This window comes from Harpia harpyja, chromosome 17 (genome assembly GCF_026419915.1).
Source record: "Harpia harpyja isolate bHarHar1 chromosome 17, bHarHar1 primary haplotype, whole genome shotgun sequence".
Taxonomy (NCBI): domain Eukaryota; kingdom Metazoa; phylum Chordata; class Aves; order Accipitriformes; family Accipitridae; genus Harpia; species Harpia harpyja.
The window spans coordinates 28354638-28375397 of record NC_068956.1 but is presented as its reverse complement, the minus strand read 5'-3'; the positions used below and the strand labels follow the sequence as shown (position 1 = coordinate 28375397).

Genomic DNA, 20760 nt, shown 5'->3' with positions numbered 1-20760 from the left:
AACGTGCACAACCGCACTCCGACACTCAAAACCCTGAGTTGTGGAATTAGTCCACGTTTCCATTTTAACAACAACAACAGGAAACGTTCCACAGTAGTTTTACAGAATTTCCAACGACTCGCAGGCAGTAATAAAAGCCCTTGAGGTATTGGTATTTCTCGCATCTCTGCTGAAAGGCTGTGCGATGGGCACATGCTTTGTAATCATTCCCCTAGTTCATGGCAGTAGGACATCATATTAAATCTAGAACACAAAGAATCTGTTTGTACTGTAATTGTATGCTTAGCTGTCAATGTGAAGACACTAACCACAAAGGTTAAGAACTAACAAGTTCAAAAGAGCCTTTCGGCTCATATCTTAGTTGTAATGAAAAGTATAATTACCTGCCAGGTTGTCAATCTCTTTTTCTTGGAGCAGACTAACAGCATCATCATCTCCTTCCAGCATAAGCTCTGTTTCTGCATTCTGATTTACCACAGCTTGACTTCGGAAAGTTTTCTTTGACTTCACTACATCCTCTTCAGTGCCTAAAAAAGTTACAAATGTTGCGAAGTTAACTTAATAGTATTTTAAATATAAAACAAAAACAGTCAAGTAGTAACAAAATACAGTGTAAATCATGTTTATCAAAAAAAGGAAGGAACATTTTCCAAAACTTTATCAAGGTTTACAAAATATGCAGCCTTATTCTGTCTTTCAAAATATATCTTGAATAAAATACAAACCGTTTCACAAAGACTCTCCTGCTTTTAATAATTGCTATTTACTTTATGTTCAATGTTGTTCCATCAGTTTTGCACCTGCAAGAAACTCAGCAGGAGTTTCTCTTGGGTTGCTGGTGTCCTGACTCTGACTGACCTCTGAGAGCTCAAACCACCTACTCTAAATAAAGGAGTTGCTTGCAGGAATTCAAAATCTGTCATGGTTTTCATCTTAGAGATAGGAGGGACGGAATGGTGAAGCAGGAGGTTGGTTATCTCAATATACAGTAACAACAAGGTAGGCTATGCCGAGATTCAGAAAAGACCGAAAAAAGACAAGCGCAGTGAGGGAACTTTGCTGTGCATCTGTGTGTGTGTTTTTAAGGAGCACAATAAAAATGTCAGTGCACGGACATGTGCCAAGTACCTCGAATGTCTTCACAGGTAAGTCTTACCCCTTCTTCTTGCCTACAACTGATGACTTCTATCCGGACTGCCAGCTCCTTATGGCAGGAGATATACTATCTTACATTTTGGGAAGGTCCTACTAGCGCTTGCCAGAGTTTATTCACATGATGTAAAAAATTAATCATAGTGTGGTCAAATGATAGGATCGTAAGTAGCTTTCATAATATAAATAGCTTTCATGTTATTGTTGTGACATCCACACGGTGTTTCTTTCTTAGCTGGGGAGAGGTCATTAGCTTTATTTTCAGTACTACGTACTCACAGTAGTCTTAGACAAGAAAGCTTCTGTTTTTTTCCTAAACGGAAAACCCTGCATCCTCACCTTGGACCATGCAAGATCTGGGCATCTCCAGTTCTGCCAACCAAGAAATAAAACCCAAACGTAATCTCTCCTTTCTGTTTGATAATTTGGAAATTTGCTTCCTACTAAGCTACAGAACGATGGGTGAAAACTGAGAAAAAACAGGCACGTGCGGATTTTGTTTGTCTTCCACAATGCCTGAACTGAGCAACCTGGTCTAGTGGAAGGTGTCCCTGCCCATGGCAGGGGGTTGGAGCTAGGCGATCTTTAAGGTCCCTTCCAACCCCAACCATCCTATGATTCTAACTTAAACATGATGAATACTATTATGGCAGATGTAAGATGATGAGGTAAAGGCCAGTAAGACTCATGGCCTCATATTAATACAGGACAATTAAGAGGAATATAGTAAGCTGATAGGTTAGTGAAGATAGATGCATAGTATGGAACTGATGTGTCAGGCAGTTTTGTTATTACAAACTGTAGGGAAGGTGTTATGATTTTATCTCCTACTCTTATATGGGTCTTTTAATTAGTTTGTGCACAGGAGAGTCACACCATGGAAATAAAAATGCTGGAGATGTATTTTTCTGTGAGTGTATTTATTTACTCTGTTTGAAGATAACTCTTAGCATGCCACTTGATATCAGACTCCACCACAGGCCGAGACAACCTCATGTTTTACATTGCCTAATATTAACCTTTTGGATACTATCGCTAATATCGTAATTGCTATTTCTGAAACTCCAGAGCAGGTAAAGACAAACAAGTAAGCAAACCCCCTTTTTTTTCACTATGCCCAAAATTAAGGACAGCATCTCTAGTCTTCCTGTTTGTTGTTCTCTCCACTAGGACCATACCGATACTGACAGCAATTAAGACAACACCAATGCCGATACATACCAAAACACTGTGTTGTGCTGTGTTCAGTTATTAGGCTGTGATCATTACCTCACTTGCATAGGTTACTACTTATTACAACTAACTGTAATTATTCACCTAATTTAAAATTGAATCAAGTAACTAACAGTTGGAAAAGTTTTCAGTATTATGTCCAAGCTTTTGGGGGTTTTTTTGGTTGGGTTTTTTTTGTTTTTTTTTTTTTCTTCCTCCTAATTCACAGAAAGGAAGAAGAATTGTAGGAGTTTGGAAAAACACAAAGGAGTAATGTGCTGTAACAGACCTTGAGTTTTATCACATCAGAATTGTCCTGAGTATTTAATTGCTGGATCAGGATCTTGTTACACTTGTGTTTACTGCAAGGGAGTTTAGCATCATTTGACACAAGTAATAGCTCCTGCTGTGAAGCATTTGACACTAAAGGAGACCGGGCCTGAGATGAACTAACACAGTGGAGGAAGGAAGCATGAAAATACTCTTCTCTTCCTTTTTGGTAGTTCTAGTGTTAAGAAAGTTTCTGGCTTTATAAAATGTGATAATCTTCAAATGAATTACTTCAAAAGTACCAATCTGGAGTAATCATAGAGTCAACCATTTCTGTAGTAACTGATTAGATTAGTGACAGTCCTTTAAAATTATTTATGCATGAAGATATATTTTTAAAGTTGCAATAAAAAAGTTCCAAGCCCCCAATTATTACTAACACTTAAAATGCATCAGAAGAACCTGAAATTTATTGTATTATTTTAAATCCCTCGTGATGAGGGTTCCAGTTACCAGATTACAGAAATATTGCCAGACACCAATGTAAGAAACATGGTAGAGTAGAAGGCATTAAATTAGTTTGGCAAATTTGGAGCTTAGCAACAAGATGAATGTTTCTAAGACCCATTCTGGTTTATAATATTAAACATACATTTATCTAAAAGAAATATAGTAAATGGCGCTTCTTTGTCTTGATGGAAAAAAGCTCTGGTTTGGCTGTTGTTTAAATTTATCACTTTGCTGAGTGCACCTCAGTTTTGCTGTACTGTACCAAACATTTATCTAAATGAAAGTGTACGAGACCCAGAGTTGCCCTTCAATCACTATATCCTTTATGAATTAGAGTTCCATTTATCAAAATTACAGCAAGAAGAGTAAGGTCTCACAGGGCTGTCTCATTACAAGGCTTGTAAACACTGTCCTTACAAAGAAATGGTTTAACACCTAACAAATCAAAAACTGATTGGGAATAGAATTTATTTGAGATCATCTATCTTCGGAAGACGTGCTGTACTGAGTGCACTTCGTGGCCTTTCTACCCATTCATCAAGAAATTAACAAGCGAATACCACAGACCACCAGATCTCCTTGGATCCTGAAACGTGAAATATGTTCAAAACAGATCTGTCACAGATGTTCTATTTTTATATTTCAAGATGACTTCAAAAAGGTTTTAAAATAAGAGAACCTCTCCAAATAAGAGTAAGAAGAAAAACAACTTGTCTCTTTAAAACTAGACAACAAACTGAATAAAAAATTATATGACATAAAACTATGTCTAGTATTGTTAACAATGATATAAAAAGGAGAGTCGAATAAATGAATACTTGATATCTCAGCGTGTTTGAAAAAAATCAAAACTCAAATTATTTTTTCCAAAGCCCCAGCAAAATTACTATGAAATGAAATCCATTTCCAGATATTTCATTTAAAACCCTTTTTAGGACACAAGGAGTTTGTATTTTAAAGACACAATACAGAATTGTATTAATGTCAGTTCCTAAGTCTAATTAGAAAATGTTTCAAATCCATTAAAATAGGAAAAAAATAAAATTAAACTAGATATAATTTCAAGAAAGCAACATTTTGACATTGGGGTGCACAGAACTGGAACTGGCAGACGCTATCAGTTCTTGTCCTTATCAAGGTCCTTCTTAAGGCATATTTTTCTAGACTGGGATTTGGAAAGAAGCCTTGCAATAAGCAGCTAAATATTTCTTAAAACTACATTTTGCAAAGAAGTTAAAGGAAATAAGTCATGCAGCTGGCACTGAAGTCCAGCTGAAGTTGGCGCCCTAATTTCTTGAAACTTGAAGGCTCTGTCTTAAAGATATTTCAAGAGAATGTATGTATAAGCCTAGATAAGCTATTAAAAAAAAAAATCTCTCTTTTGTTACACCTGTTTCCATCTTGATAATTTTTTTGAATGTGCATGTTAAAAACTGGCTTCCTACAGTAGCTTCAGGGTAACTGAAAAGAGCTCATCTTTAAAAGAAATTAAAGAAACCAACCACCAGTCCTCTACAAACCCCCAACTTCCATGAAAAGGTGTGTGGTTTATATGTCTGAAAGATTATATAAGCTGCACAGTAAACTTGTATAGTATTGCCAAGAATTTACTAATCTCTCTTCCAGTAGCATTACTCTTCCTTAAACAGAAATTACCAAGCAGACAAAAAAACCCCATACCAAAGCCCCACAAAACCCTAATAATTTCCCAAGAACAGGAGAATTTCATGTTATTTTGCAGCTACAGCCTCTAGAAGTATTTAATACAGGCAATATTTAAACAATTGGGGGGGGCAGGGTATTGTTATTGTAACATCTGAATTTTTGCCTCTCTATTTTCAATTAATAAAGTCGCTGTTGGGTTCTGTAGGTCACAACAGGTTCTAGGGATGCAACCTATATTTCAAAGACACTGTAAGTGTCCAGACCCACAAAAACTGTCCCTAAATAAAATTTTAAAATTAGCAGTACAAACATAACATATTGTTGATTACATTCATGTTTATGTACACTTATTTTATTAGGCATTACACTAATTACTACGATTTAGTTGAACACAGGATGAGAGTTTCCAGTTCTCTTTTTACTTCTATGCATTCATTACACATTCAAATAGAGTGTTTTAAATTTTTTCTCTCTGTATTTAGTAGAAAATGAGGTTAAAAATATGGTTAATTTTAAGAAAAGTTTGCTTGGTGATACTGTAACCAAGAAAAGGAGACTACTGCTCCTTATAAAGTTGTTTCCATAGTTCAACGAATTACCGATAAGGCAATTTATGCAGTGAGTGCTCTTTGATCTTTGAAGAGAGATGGCAGAATGGAAAGTTAACCTCATTTTAATGTTACCTAAATATACTGACAGGAAATTCTAATGTTTCCAAACATCTGGAAATCTGCTTCATGGGATGGTGTTTTTCTTTTCTTTAAGAAGCCTTTTTCATATATTGTCTTTTACGGTTTTATGTGGCTTCTAAAGGAGCATTTTGACATAAGTAAAGTCTGTTCTCTTTACAGTAAAATGCTGCATTTAATTAAAAACTCCCTTTTATAGCAGCTGAAGTACAATTTTTGTGAAGCTTAGCTCTCCTCAGAAACTTTTAAGGGTAAAGTTGCTTTTTCCTCTTTACAGATCACTGCTACGTACTGCTCTGTAGAACACTGGTTTTGCTGCCGACTTTTAATCGTGTAAGGTAGTTTTTAATATTTTAGTAAATAAAGGACTTCAGAATTAGTTCCTCACAAGAGGCTACCTGACAGGTCACGATGTGAACCATGAAATTATATCACAGGTAAAATATAATTTATCAACAGAGCTTGAAAGAACTAAGCTTTTTCTTGGGAGAGGTTTTTTGTTTATTGTACAAACTAACTTTTGTAGGAAGAACCAAGCTTACGTGCGCACAGAATTAAAATGCAACACTACGGTCTACCTTCTTTGTAGATAAGCTTCCTGCTTTATATATTCTAACAGTTTAACCCCCCGCTTTCATTGCTAATCTTCGCTAACTTGATTAGGCACCGGGACCCTTGCAGCGCTCACAATTATGGAGAGCAGCTGCTTGGGAGTCTGTAAACTGACCTCTGCAAAACCCAGGACGATTAAATCATCGACGTGGTGACCACTCCACCCCAGCCTAACGTCCTTCCGCGCGGCTGCAGAGCCAGCCCTCCGAGGGCTCCGTGGGAAACGTGCACCGCGTAGCCTTGGCTCTGCTCAAGAGCGGCATATCACGACGAACCGTCCCCACCTGTGTCTGCTGGAGTTGTTATTTAAATTGCAATGTGTTTCTGGAAGGGGCAGCTTTGACTGGCATATCATTTAGTTTCCCCAGAGAATCAGAGAAGTGACTGTTATTAAAGGAAGGCTGGTTTTAATAGATTTAATAAAAGCCAGAGGAATCTAAATCATATTTTCATTATTAAGGATCTTTGAAGAAATGAGGGAGAAAAACTATGAAAATCGCATAGAAATTAAAAATTGCATACATTTGTATTGGAAATTACTTCCACCAAAATCAAAACCAAATCACATTTTTGCTTTCTATAATAGATAATTACCTGAAAATTTAATCATAGACATTCCACACATTTTTCTCCAATTTTTATACCTAATATCTGACCAAATGATCTTCTTTATGCGAGTCATTTGTAAATAAATACTTTACTGTTGTATACGTTTTCCTCTTAAAAATTCTCAGATGTTCTGCATTGTAAAAATGAGACTGATGCAAACTATGCCAATGAGGAGAGTAAGAATATGAGCAAGGCCAAAATGAACACGTTTCTCAGGTGAAGTTGAGGGCTTTTTAAACAGTAAATACTTGTGGTTAAAGTCAAAGTGTTGTATATAAATATAAAAGGTCCTATATAAAAATAAAGATGGAGTTACCATGTTGGGCGCTTGGTTTTTTTTTAGTTTACGGATGGGAAAACTGAGATTCAGAGTGGTTATGAAATTAATTTTTAGAAGTCGTCAATATTATCATGACACATTATTTGAGATTTCAGGTGTTCTGAGCACATGAGAAAGGATCCTGCACTGATTCAGCACCGACCACGACCAGTCAGCGGGTGACAGAGTCGGATCTGCCCAGTCCAGCCAATGTTACGAGGTGTTCGGGCTCCTGAATGGCAGTCTCCATTCTGTCTGGAACCAAAAGAAGCCCTTCAAATGGGAACTTAAAACAGTCAAATGTTTATATTTGGATTAAGATGTAGTTTGCCACTGTAACTTGTACACACAAGAATGGATTCATATTTCATGACTGATGACCTTTACAAATCCCTGTCAGTTTGAAATGCAGCCTCGCGGTGTATACTGTAGTTTGATAAATTGCAGAAGGAAACCAGATTCTCTGATATGCTGTGGATCACTTAAACAGGCAAAGATGATACACAAGAAAAATAATTAAGAGCAATAAAATTTTCCTAACTGTCTTTCCAGCCATTTTACAGAAGTATAGTAATAGCTGAGAGGAAAATAACTACATCACACCAACAGTTATTGCTCAGTGGAAAGGACATCAAGGACACTTGCAAGTAAGAGAATTGGATCAATATTAACGCGATTTTCATTTCATGCTTCCCCAACTCCAGTAAGCTGACAATATACTCTGATTATGTGAACTGCCTCTGAGTAACATAGAAAAGGTTATTAGAGCAAGAGGTGGAAATGGAATGCACTTTTTATATTGACAGGTCTGCTAATAGAGTGTACTGATTTTCAAAGCCATGCAACGCATTTTCACAATTTGGTTTTGACAGCAAAAAGGAATTTCATTTATCCTTAATTCAAAATATTCACATGTAAGCAAAGGTTTCTTAAGACAGGCCACTGAAGAGGGTAATCAAACTGTTTCAATAGAAAAATGTAATTAATAAGGTAAAAAGCAAAAAGTGATTGGATTTAAATATGTATGATATGATAATGAAATAATGAAATAAATCTGCTAAACAAGGGATTCTATGCTTGTGAAATAGTATCTGATAAAATGTTTTTGAGATAACATATAAGTGAAAAAGATGTCATGTCTTAACATTCAGCTCTGGATTATGTCTGGAAAGTTTTAGACTAGTTCTGAGTTTGAAGTACCTAACCCAAGCACACATTCTCCAGGAAAAGCCATGTTCTGACTCTATCTGCTTGCGGAGCCTAAAGACAGGATCAAAGTTGTCGGACTTCTAAAGAGGCACACCCTGTACCGAGGAATTGTGCCCACATATGCTAGCCTCGGTTTTGCTTCCTGCTCACAAAAAATTCTAACTGAAAAAGCTAATAATGATAAAACCCTGGGAAGAAATAAAACGCTCTTTGGAAATACAAACGCTTGGTGTATGCTAGCAGCCCAGTCGTAATGCAGTGGCATATGAGAAACGTGATCTTACCTCCCATACTGGGGTATTCTACACCAACATTTCTAACCCTTACCTAACATTTAAAAATTAGAGCCTCCAAACCATGAGACTGGTCCGCAGCCCAATATTTTTAAAAAGAAAGATATATCTGTACTATTGTGACCTGTCCTCTAATTTTTGAATTCTCCCCCTCTGTGGCCAAAGCACGGGCAATTACATCTGCTAGAAGGCAGCTTTGTCCCTCACCACTTCAGCTGTTGCTATCGGATCCAGACAAGATCAGCTCTTTGGAAACACCCACTGTACAGAGACACAATAGGATAGCTAAAAAATTCATTCTCTAGTGCAGAGAATGAAGGTATAGGAATTAAGTTTAAAATTATTTCATAGTAGCTATCATAATTCCAGTAGTTAGGTAACTCTTTTAATTTCTATCAAGACTACTTAGAGAAGAAAGCCTCAACAGCTCATGATCAGTGCTTTGAGAAAGCCATTTGCCAACATGTCTGAAATGATTTTTGGTTTCTGGAATGGCAATCTTTTCAAATGAAATTCTGCTCTTTTGAGACATACAGAAGGGACATCGTATGCAGTCTTAACACAGGCAAAATCTCCTATACATGACATAATATCTCCTGTAACTGTTTCTTAAAAGGATTGCCCCCGTTTTATATAAATAATAAATTTGTCAATACAATAGGATCATTAGAACATCTAGATTTACTCTCCATTACATTGTCTTTTACTCTGCAATTCCAAGTGGTTCAGTGTGCTGCACTGTTGGGTGTTTTTTTCTGTGCAAATTTCATTTCATCCTCACATAGATCACCACTTCTTTAGAACTGGCATACATCATTTTCACTTCAGCAGCAACAGTAACTGGTGGGAGGAACTGTTTCTATTTCTGCGTAGATCAATGGCTATAGCAACTCCAGACAAAGGGCAGCACCCACAGGATATACACATTTGTGAGACAGCAGTGTGGCCCTAATGCTGGGATATTTGTGTTTAACTCTTAGCTCTACTAAGGCACGATGCTCTAGTAGCAACACACAGCACTTCTGTTTGGGCCAGGCTGTTGTAAAAACATGACGTCCTAGTTCCTGAGCCTAAATGCAATTATTTATCAAATTAAAATCAAAGCTTTGCTATTTGCTTGATAGGGGCCAGAATTCTACTTTTTTTTTTTAAAAAAAAAACAACCCCAAAATAGCTGCAGTTATAAACCGTCTTTGTTTCACGCAGTCTAGCAGATGAAAAGCAAAACAGTAGTGGTATACAAGATATCATTGAGATAAAGCAGATTCTGAGGGTCTATTATCAAAACAGCTCAATGAGAAAATTGACAAGATATTGTCATTATTTTGTCTCCGAAATAGGTGAATGGTAATCACTGTCCCAGGTAGAAAACCTGTGTGTGCATTAAGCAGAGCTAACTCACAGAAATCTTAGCAGCAGTCAGCAGTAAAGAAAAAAGGAGCACAGTATTTTATTTCACTTTCCATTAAGCTGCTGCGCGGGGTCTGTGACATCTTTCATTCTGCTTCGCAAAGACTGCAAGAGAGCGCAAACCTTCCATGCAGCTGCAGGCAACACTTGCAAAATTTCTACCTTTATGTTAAATTTGCAAGCACTAGCAACACTATTTTCCATTCAGACTGGAGCTGAGATGCTATTTAGACAACATGATCAGCTTTTTCAGGGCACAAGATTGAATGACTCATGCTATATGGCAAAAGAGACACCAATAAAACACTCTTGAAGCATTATGAATAGTTCCTTCAGCTGGGAAAGTATATCTGTTGTAGATGATTTTGAGGGCTTTACACAAATACACTGGGAGATATACTCTTTAGGCATACAATAAAGATAAGAAAAAAGTCATGTCATGATGTAGCATACATGATATGAAAAACAAAATTATATATATAACTGGAAACATGCATAGTATGCTGGCTGATAGAATTACTAACAAGGTGGCTTCCTTGTCATGCTGGTTAGTGGTATATTTGAGAACTTTTCCATAAAATGTATTTGGCTTTTAATACAGTGCTTTCACTAGGTGTTTCTGCATCTCTGCCTGTACCTTGCACAATGCTGAAACTCATAAAATCTTCCAGTTTGTTTCACTACATTGGTACTTTTTGTGTGTGTTTCAAAGCTAACACTATAAAATGAGTAACATATAAAAATAAGTGGTATTGAAGAACTCGCTGTACTTGGAGGGATATGGAATAGCCAGTGCACATATACATAAGTCTTTGTTTCTTGCGTACAAAGCTTTACTATTTACATAAAAACTCTACGATAATTTTAATGTGATATAATAGAAACAGACATTCTGTGATAAATGTATAGTGCAATGTAAAAAGAGGATTAAAAATACTTAGGTATATTAAAATGAATTCTTTTAGTTTTGTAATCTATACATACCGATTCTGTCTACTTTGTGAAAAACAAGGAATCGCCCATATCAAAGAGATTCCTGCAACCTGCCTCTGTCGACTTAACCTACCTTTACCTTGCAAGGAGCCCGGAGGCTCTCAGAAACCCGAGTTCATCGCCTGAAAGCCTGTCATGCCTCCTACCGGCTGTCAGAAAGAGTGGGAGAATAAAGTCGTCTTAAATCTATACTACGATCTCCCAGTTCTAGGCTGCAATGGTTGCAGCACTGCTGAAATAATGGCCCGCCATTCCAAGCCATGCGCTTGGCAGGCTGTCCTAGCCACGTCTTCAGAAAACACCTTCCTCTGTACAGGCACAAGTGGAACTTCACCTTGCATTTTTAGACCCATTTGGTCCAGCTTTGGCTTCTTTATTCAGTTATTGGTGTTATTAAACACCTTTTCCCCTTAACAAATGACACGTATTTCCACTTACTCCTATACAAAGTGGAGAACGGAGTCCTCCAGTCAAGAAGACATCAAGAATAAGAGTGCAGAAAATTTAAAACCAGAATATTTTGCACTTTTAGCTATAGCCGAAGAAGATTTGAAGTGCTGTTACTCCTTAATATGGAGTTTTAAAGCACAGAAAATAGGAGGTAAGAAAAGCACATGGTAAAACCTGAGTCCCAAGAGCTACACTCACCCAGCTGTGAAAGCTGTCCTGAAGGACTATTATTAGACTTTCACTGACACAATGTTCTTCCAAAATGTTTCTATGAGATGCGCTGAATATACATGGGTCAATAACTTCTATTTCTTTGTCAATTAGCAAGAGAACTGAATTAATAGAACAAATACACCCTTCACATGGTTCTGAAAACATTTCACATCATAGTAATTTACTGAGTTAGGTAAGTAAATGACTTTCATTTGGCAGAACAGACAGATACCGTGTATTCTTTTCACATGAAAACATAATGGTGGAAGGGAGAAAAATGCAGCTAGAATTCTAAGACTGGTAGCAATGGTGGCAAGTTTTAGGTCTTAGAAATGGTTTTGCAGGCCAATTTGGCTACTTCAAGAACATTCCGGAGTCATACACTTTCAGATGAAGAAGTGAGAAACAGAAGCAGTTAAGTTAACTGCTGGTAAAAAGCCAGAAAGTTCTGCAGTAAAATCTATTAGCTCAGACCCATAACAGCAGCTAAAATCCAGATCATGCCATATAACCTGAAAATCTCAGAGGAAAGGCATCTGAAATCCAACACAAAGGTTTTGAGGGAAAAAAACAAAAGTTTTCACATCCTATTTGGCTCTGTGAAAAGCTTGAATTAGAGTCACGACAGAGAGTCTGACATTCAAGATTTGAGGATATCACTAGAAAAAATTGACTATTATTTCATGAATCTGTACCTAAAACTTACTATAAAGCTGCTATGAAAATTCCTGTGCTAGAAATAGCATATAACAGGGAGCAGGTATTTAGAGACTGCAAAGGACCGTTAGGATGCAATTGCAACTCATTTCCATCACTTAGTCAGACAGCAGCAGCTCAGAGGCTGAGTGTTCAATACAATTCAGCACAAGAGTGTTCAGTACTCTACCTAAGCAAATTCCATTACAGCTTACACCTTGAAGGTGTCTTTCACTACATTACATTACAGTGGGTTATAAGAATGAGGATCATAATAATAGTAGGTATATTTAATGAGAATATATTTATCATGGGGGGGTGGGGTAAGAAATACTAGAAAGAAGACCAGGTTAAATCTACTATTTTAGATTTAATTATTCTCACAATTAGGATTTTGCTTTGCAGATCCTTCTAGTAATCCCTAATGTAAGCTCTTATGCTCTTATTCCTGGACTGCCTTTAAAAAAATTTCATTTTCATCTGTATCTGACAATTACCCTGTAAAATATTAAGAGGACACAACTATCACATTATATTTTCCCTAAAGCCCTATGAGGATGAAATATTTGGAACTTTATTTGGAGAAGCAGTGGATGGCACTGTTGGGCTACAATTATAAGGCTGTAGATGCAAATCTTAAATTGCTATGCTTAAAAAAATTCACAGATTTTCACGACTCCTTCAGGAACACAATTCAGATGTAAACTCATTCAGAGTACATTAGAGATTTCACAATCAATGTGGAAGTTAGTTCATATACTGAAAGGAAGTTGTGTAACAGGAGTATTATTTTAGGTTATGGTTTACATGCTTGTCTCACATGGCAGCATGATCACATTTAGACCAAAGAACAAAGAGGACTTACTTGATGACACATGGAAGCATTGTTATGGATTAATTTAATGACCGCATACATATTCTTAAAATGCTCACCGCTGAATATCAAGTAACATACATGTGTTTTCTGTCCATAAAGTGGATGCTATTTCTTAAAACTGCTCACAATTAATTGTCAACTTGTGTTTACCTACAGACTAAAATTAAGTGTGCACAAATAGGGTGAGGGAACAGGGTTTCTTTTTAGTCAAGGGCTTTTGTTCTTTAGTTTCTTTTCTATATTCATACTTAAGACATTACTTAAATAAATATTAGTTTGGGAAGTTATCTTAGATAAGGATCATCACCTGCATTTCCCCAGAGCAATGTGTTTTATGATACTGTGTGTGTTACTAATTTTCAGGATAGTGCATTAACTATGTAAACAAACAAAGACTATAAAAAACATTTTTGTGGCTCATGTAGTCACAACAAACTCAATTTCAGTAATAATAAGTATTATAATATCCATGAGCAAATTGACATTAGAAGTGTTTTATGATGATCCATACCTGTTCAACATCTTCATTAACGATCTGGATGATGGGGCAGAGTGTACCCTCAGCAAGTTTGCACATGACATGAAACTGGGAGGAGTGGCTGATATGCCAGAGGGTTGTGTCGCCATCCAGAGGGACCTCAACAGGCTGGAGAAATGGGCTGACAGGAACATGTCAACGTGAAGTTGAACAAGAAACGCAAAGTCCTGCACCTGGGGAGGAACAGTCCCAGGCACCAGGACATGCTGGGGGCCACCCAGCTGGAAAGCAGCTCTGCAAAAAAGGACCTGGGGGTCCTGGTGGACACCAAGTTGAAGACGAGCCAGCAACGTGCCCCTGCTGCAAAGGTGGCTGGTATCCTGGGCTGCATTTGGCAAAGCATTGCCAGCAGGTCGAGGGAGGTGATCCTTCTCCTCTGCTCAGCACTGGTGAGGCCGCGCCTGGAGTGCTGCTCCAGTTCTGGGCTCCCCAGTACAAGAGAAATATGGACATACTGGAGGGAGTCCAGTGAACAGCCACTATGATGATTAAGGGGCTGGAGCATCTGACGTACAAGGAGAGGCTGAAAGAGCTGGGACTGTTCAGGCTGGAGAAGAGGAGGCTCAGGGGAGAACTCATCAACGTGTATAAATACCTGGAGGGAGGGTGCAAAGAGGACGGAGCCAGACTCTTTTCAGTGACAGGACCAGAGGCAATGGGCAAAAACTGAAACAGAGGAGGTTCCCTCTGAACATCAGGAAACATTTTTTGACTCTGATGCTGACCGACCACTGGCACAGGTTGCCCAGGGAGGATGTGGAGTCACCATCCTTGGAGATATTCAAAAGCTGTCTGGAGATGGTCCTGGGCAGCCTGCTCTAGGTAGCCTTGCTTGAGCAGGTCCCTTCCAACCTCAACCATTCTGTAATTCTGTGATATGTAAATCTGCATTTCTTAAAAAAGTTTTATGAAGATTAAAGTAACTTGTTGCCAAGGCTTGCATTTCTAGTATCAATCAAATTGAAATTACATAAGAAGATCAGTCTTGAACATTGACATATAAGTAATCTAGGGTTTTAAAAATATTACTGAAGACTAAGTTCTGGCAACCGTCTACTTTAAGCTCTGGCTCCTTTATGAGAATCACAGAATCCTTGAGGCTGGAAGGCACATCTGGAGATTGTCTAGTCCAACCCACTGTCCAAAGCAGGGTCAGTTAAAAAGCAGGCTGCCCAGGACCTTGGCAAGCTGGGTTTTCGCTATTTCCAAGGATGGAGGCTGCACAACTTCTCTGGACAGCCTGTTCCATTGTTTGAGCACCATTACAGTAAAAAAAGGTTTTACTTATCTTTAAATAGAATGTTCTGTATTTCAGTTTGTGCCTGTTGCCTCTTGTCCTGTCACTGGGCACCACTGAGAAGAGTCTGACACCATCTTCTTCATTCCCTCCCAACAGGTATTTATACACAACTATAAGGCCCCCTTGAGCCTTCTCTCCCCTGGGCTAAACAAAGCATATCTAAAGAATATCTGGATCAGTTTAGAAGTAAATGTAAAAGAAGCCTACAAAAAGATCTACAAACTCAACCCTGACAGCAAAGCTGTTCATATAGATACAGTATAGAAAGCAATATTTCATAGACAAAACTGAAAGCATAATTTGGTCTTTAATCTCTTACATGGTACATATAGAACACTCTCACTGCAGATACACCTACAAAAGTAACTGGTTTTTACGCATCTAGCAGGCCTGCTAGCAAAACTCTGATAAGTTATGATCCAGTATCAGTTGTCTTCAACTTGCTTTCAGTTTTGCATTAGTTACTGAAAAATACTGCTTGCTTAAACATAGTTCTGAAATTAGCATTGTTGAAACTGTTCTGGAAATATGGTAGGAATTTTCAATAAGTACAGACAAAAGATAGGGTGAAGATAATGAAGTCAGAGGACTTTATGAACCTAAGAAAAAGTATATTAATGTTTCTAGGTATATACAATTTATGCAGTAACCTTGACAGACAGTCTTGAATGCAGTGTAAACAATGGTGGTATTTTCACCAACAAAAACCACCTCTAGGTTGCTAGCAATGTCAGTGTCAACAACCTAATATATCAAAGCGTAGAACCCAAAATGCAGGATATTTGGAAATGAAGACTAACTTTTAGGTGGGAATTCAGACTTCCTAGAAAAAGGCATTTGATTTTACAGCAAAGCTTCTGAACAGAGATGGTGAAATTGAGCATCTCCAGTTCATGGGACATCCTGATTTCTACAAATGTCTTATCTGAAAATGTCAAGCTAAGTTTGTTTCTAAAACGCTGACTTAGCTTTCTGGAACAACATCTGGTGCATGCCAAATGAAACCAGCTCCTTACCAGTTTCTCTGGACTCTCCTCCCTCAATCTTGTTCTAACACTGGCTGCAGAAGGTGGGAGCCCAGCTGTTCAGGAGATGGAAGTCAGGAGCTGTGGGAATCAACTGCTCTGGACTTCTCAGCACTGAGGGGTTGCTCTAGAGCTACAGTTACTGGAAGTTCATCTTGGTACATTTTTCTTTAACATTGAGGACCCTCAAAAACTGAATCTTCCTTTAGGATCCAATGGGATACCCAGAATCCCTGTTATGAAGACAGTCCCTGGTTTGAACAGGGGTTCCCATTGATTTCAGACTCCCAGTTTCGTAGCAGGGAACCCACACAGCCTTTTTTTTAAGGTAGCGCTTGCTTGAAGCTAAATGTTCTGGGAATGTAAGTCCTTCAGCAGCCTGAAGGAATCCTGCCTGCAATTCTTTGGAAGTCTATCAAAATCCAGCTGCTTTCATAAAAGTAGATTTCAGATTTGAACATTTCAGATTTCAAAACCTGATGCTTTTTAATTGTTTCTATAACAAAACTGTATTTCTGATGATGAGCACACACAGCATTTGCTGAAACTAATGACAAGTCCCAGAAGGAGCCATATACAGTCTGCTTCAGCTAGAACCACTCTTGAAATAAGGTTGCTAATTAGATGTCCAAATACATAATGGAATGAGTAACTTAAAATATGCAAGTTCAAAAGCAATTGCCATACTGCACATAAGACATATCTGTAGCTTTGTTTCAAAACCTGAATGTATTACATTATGAAGTCTTTTTTTTTCTTTTCTTTTTTCTTTTTTTTCTTTTTTTCCTTTTTCATTCTAAGCATTCAGGGTCTGTCATGATAATCGGCTTAACAGGCAAAATATTCTTGAGCACAAACACTAGAACTATTTCACCAGCTTACATATGTATGTTTAGAACATGGGCACTGAGTTATTCATGCCCATTTCCTCCAGTGCAGACTAGAAAATGTGGCCTTTCTTGGACCCCCTCTATGTGCAAACAGTTTGTGGACCACAATCTTTAAAGACTGAAGGACCAAAGCTTAATAAATTAACTATTTTGCTCTTAAGATGACCTTTGTGGAGCAGTATTCTGCCTCACTGGCAGGATGGTACAGTAATGTCTCATCTGTACTAATCTCCAGTGACTGTAAACTGTTAAGGTGATTAACTGGAAGAGACAGTTCTTTCACCACATGTACAGAATCACTGTGAATTGGGTCATATCTGCATATTTCATGCATTTACTGGTAGTAAAATTTGGGGGAGAGAAGTAGAGTTTATAATCTTTTATACAATCTTTTTTTTTTTTCCTTTCTTTTCAGTCTACAATTTACTCAATTACATTGAAACTCCATCTAAACTTAAAATAAGAACTGTTTAAAATCCATCGACACTATAAAATTAAAGCTTTACTAAAAGTTTCCAGGTAGTTCAAAATCCTGTTATAGCTTGCACTTTGACACTGCAGTAAGCAGTATCCCTTCAGCTTCACAAAAGGGAGAAATGAATCCATATTTCTATTCAAGTAAGAATTTAACTAAAACAAAAAGGCACAGCAGATACAGTACTGAACTGATGATGCTTGAATTTTAAATCCAGATATGAAAGTCATTTTAACAGATTACAAACAAATCCAGTGCCTAATATAAAAAACTTAGAAATGGAGGAGACTAATCCGACGGGAAAAAATTGTCCAGTCCATCTCCTTTAAATGCTGTTATGACTCTGACATACCTACAGTCTCAAAGAACAGCTAAGTATATAGCCATAGGAATAAACTATAATTTTTCACACAGTTGTATATACCCATAGAAATACGTTATAATTTCTCATTGCAATATTTTTTACTTGCCAGGTACTTTGAACATGCGTATATACATATATATATATGTACATATATGCACACACACATACATATATGTATGCATATTATATTTTGTCAAAACAAGACATCTGAACATGCATACAACGGCTGACTAACAGACGGTAGTTAAATAGAAGCTTCACCCACTTGCCTCGTAGGAGAAATTTTTTGAGAGAATACTATTTCCCTTAGTAGATAATATATAATGTTATCTACAGGAAGAAGTCACTTATCAGTCAAAATTAACACTTTTGGTTTTTTAGCTCTTCAAGGTAGAATTTAACATTTGTTGTTACTTCTCTGAAACAAACATATAGATCACAGACATAGTTTTCATTTCCAAATCTCTTCTATTCCTTGATGACTGCAAGTGCTATATAATTACAGTATCCATACATCCAACGTCAACTCTGATTTAATACTAGAGTAGCTGTAGAGAACTTTTTTATTTACCAAGGTCATATCTTGATGGCTGCACAAGCTTAGATATATCAGGTGTTAAGCAGGCACATCTCCAAGGAATCTGGAAATTCTCTCATCTGCAATCCTCAGCATATCTTATTATTTACTGCCAAAGAAATGACTGATTAATTTTGTCATCTTTGCTCTGTGATTTTTGCTCAGCTGAAACTGCCTGCCCTCTTCTGCAATGCCTGATCAGACCTATTTAAGTTGATGCCTTTGATCGTAGACACTGAGGAGCTTGCTGACTTAGGCTTTGCCTAAACATTCCTCCACTGCAATATTTATGCACAAAATCCTAAATGATAACTGACAGTCAATGTAGATAACAAAAACTTGTAAGATGTTTCCACTATTTTACTGATGCTCAAAATAGCTTTACTTGTACTAGAGGTATCAGTCAAGATGAAAAATTGCTGTTAATATAATAAAAGCCCAACAAATTTTGCTTTGATGAACAGTTTATTTCTCACAAAGTATCTGAGGTCAGGAAAAAATCTGTTACTGGAAAACTATGTAGTATGATTTTTTAAAAATGCTTTAAATTCTTTCTGTAGTGTGATATCATGCTTAGTTTTAGAAGCTAGGGGCATTTTACTATCAAACTGTTCCAAACAAAATTATCAAAACAAAGCTAATAAAAAAAAACATAGTGAAAGTTAAGCCCTATGGAGAAAAATCTGCCTCCAGCTCTTTATTAATCACATTCCAACACCAGAGGCTAAAAGTACATCAAACTGCACCAAATCCTTTTCACATGACAACCTCATAAATTATTCAACTCATTAGTAACACCAAGAGGCATAAAAATAACATCAGTGTTAAGGATGTTTTCTTACAGAGAAAGGTCAGCTAAAAGTTTCAATATTAAACTCCAAAGGCTTAAGCCTCTGAAAAGTAAGTACATCTAGATAGAATCCGTGAATTATAAGTTTAATGTATGCTGTTTTAAAATTCCATATGCTAATTTTAATACATATGTGAAAAGTTTGAATTATTTATTTTAATTCTGCAGTCTATTGTAATTTTTATGCAGCCACTGAGTTTGGTGCGTACCACCTCTAAACACACCTGAGCTTTAATCTTCCTGTATGTTGAATGCACTAACAGGTGAGTAGCATGAAATTATATATAAACAATCCAGTATGAAACTATAACTACTTCAGTTTTTCTGTTTCTTTTGGTCGTAGCTTTGTCTTGCAGGCTAGCTCTACCACCAGGCAGCTGTCACCTGCACTAAAACACTGGAACACAGAAACTACATAAATGGAAGCAATCTTTGCAACATGCTGAAACTGTTTAAGTGCAACTTGTATTATAGTTCTCATAAAAAAAGCCCCAAACCATTTCCAGCATCCTCTGAGTACAATCTTATCCCAAAGATACAACATTCCTGCTATAAAGGCATGAAACTAAGTCCATCTAAGTAAATGGAAAGCTCCTGTTATTTTAAAAACAGGATAATATCAAGGCTTAAAACTTTGTAATAGCTCATAAATCAGATTTCTTCCTGTTTTAATGCTAGTTCAATATCCAAAATTATTAATCAATAAGAATAGTTTTAAGGGTTCTTGTACCTGTATAATGCACAAAGTCCATGGTTTTGATGATTATTTGCCTTACAAAAGCAACACAGCAATTAGCACAGTTTTGCATCTGCCTCTCATAAAATCTCTGTTTTGATGTTTTTGAAGAATGTGGAGAAAATAAGCTTTTGTCAAATACGCAATACTATGTACTACTGGGGGAAATGTCTTCCTTAGCCCAACTTATGAACAGTTTATGACCTAAAGTCCTGCACATGATAGCCTTCACGTTTAAATAAGTATTAAATTACACTAGCTAGTATAACTGCACACACAGATATTCATTTATATGTCTAACCTTGTTTGAATCCCAGCTACTTGCCTCAACAACCTGGTGAAATGTGTGGGTCACACAGAGTTAGCTTTATATCTATCATATTCAGAACTTTTGGCAACATTAGCCTTTGGCTACACACCAGCTGAAAGGTTCAACTTGCTTTGTGCATAATTACTTCCATTTTTTACTCCTAAATGCTAAAGAACCCCAGGATTTTTTTTTCAGTACTACAGATAAAAAAAAAAAAAAAGACAGAAAAAATCTTAGTATTCGTTAAAAAATTCCTGTCTTTGAAATCTTAGAGAAGTACCCCAGCTTAAACCTGAGAAATAAATTTGCTTTAGACTTTTGGAGTACTCAGGTTCAGTCTACTGTACAGAAGTCACTAAACATATGAAACTTTTAGATGATATAAGGGAATTTGTAAGCATGTTCCTCCTTCCTCTTTTATCTCTGGCTACCTCTCCATGAAAATCAAACAGCGTCTAAACCTTAAGTTCCTAGACTGAAGCTCCTATGTAGTCAGTTCACTGTTCAAATCACAAG

General features: G+C 37.1%; 1 protein-coding gene across 6 annotated transcripts in view; it reads right to left on the bottom strand.

The window, feature by feature from the left end:
• The window catches only part of NBEA (neurobeachin), a 511508-nt gene that overhangs the window by 174125 nt on the left and 316623 nt on the right, over positions 1-20760 (bottom strand). For all 6 annotated transcript variants that reach the window (XM_052812195.1, XM_052812196.1, XM_052812200.1 and 3 more), the window contains one exon: positions 384-527. In XM_052812195.1, coding sequence (XP_052668155.1) covers positions 384-527 — 144 coding nt within the window. The remainder of the gene's footprint in view (positions 1-383; positions 528-20760) is intronic.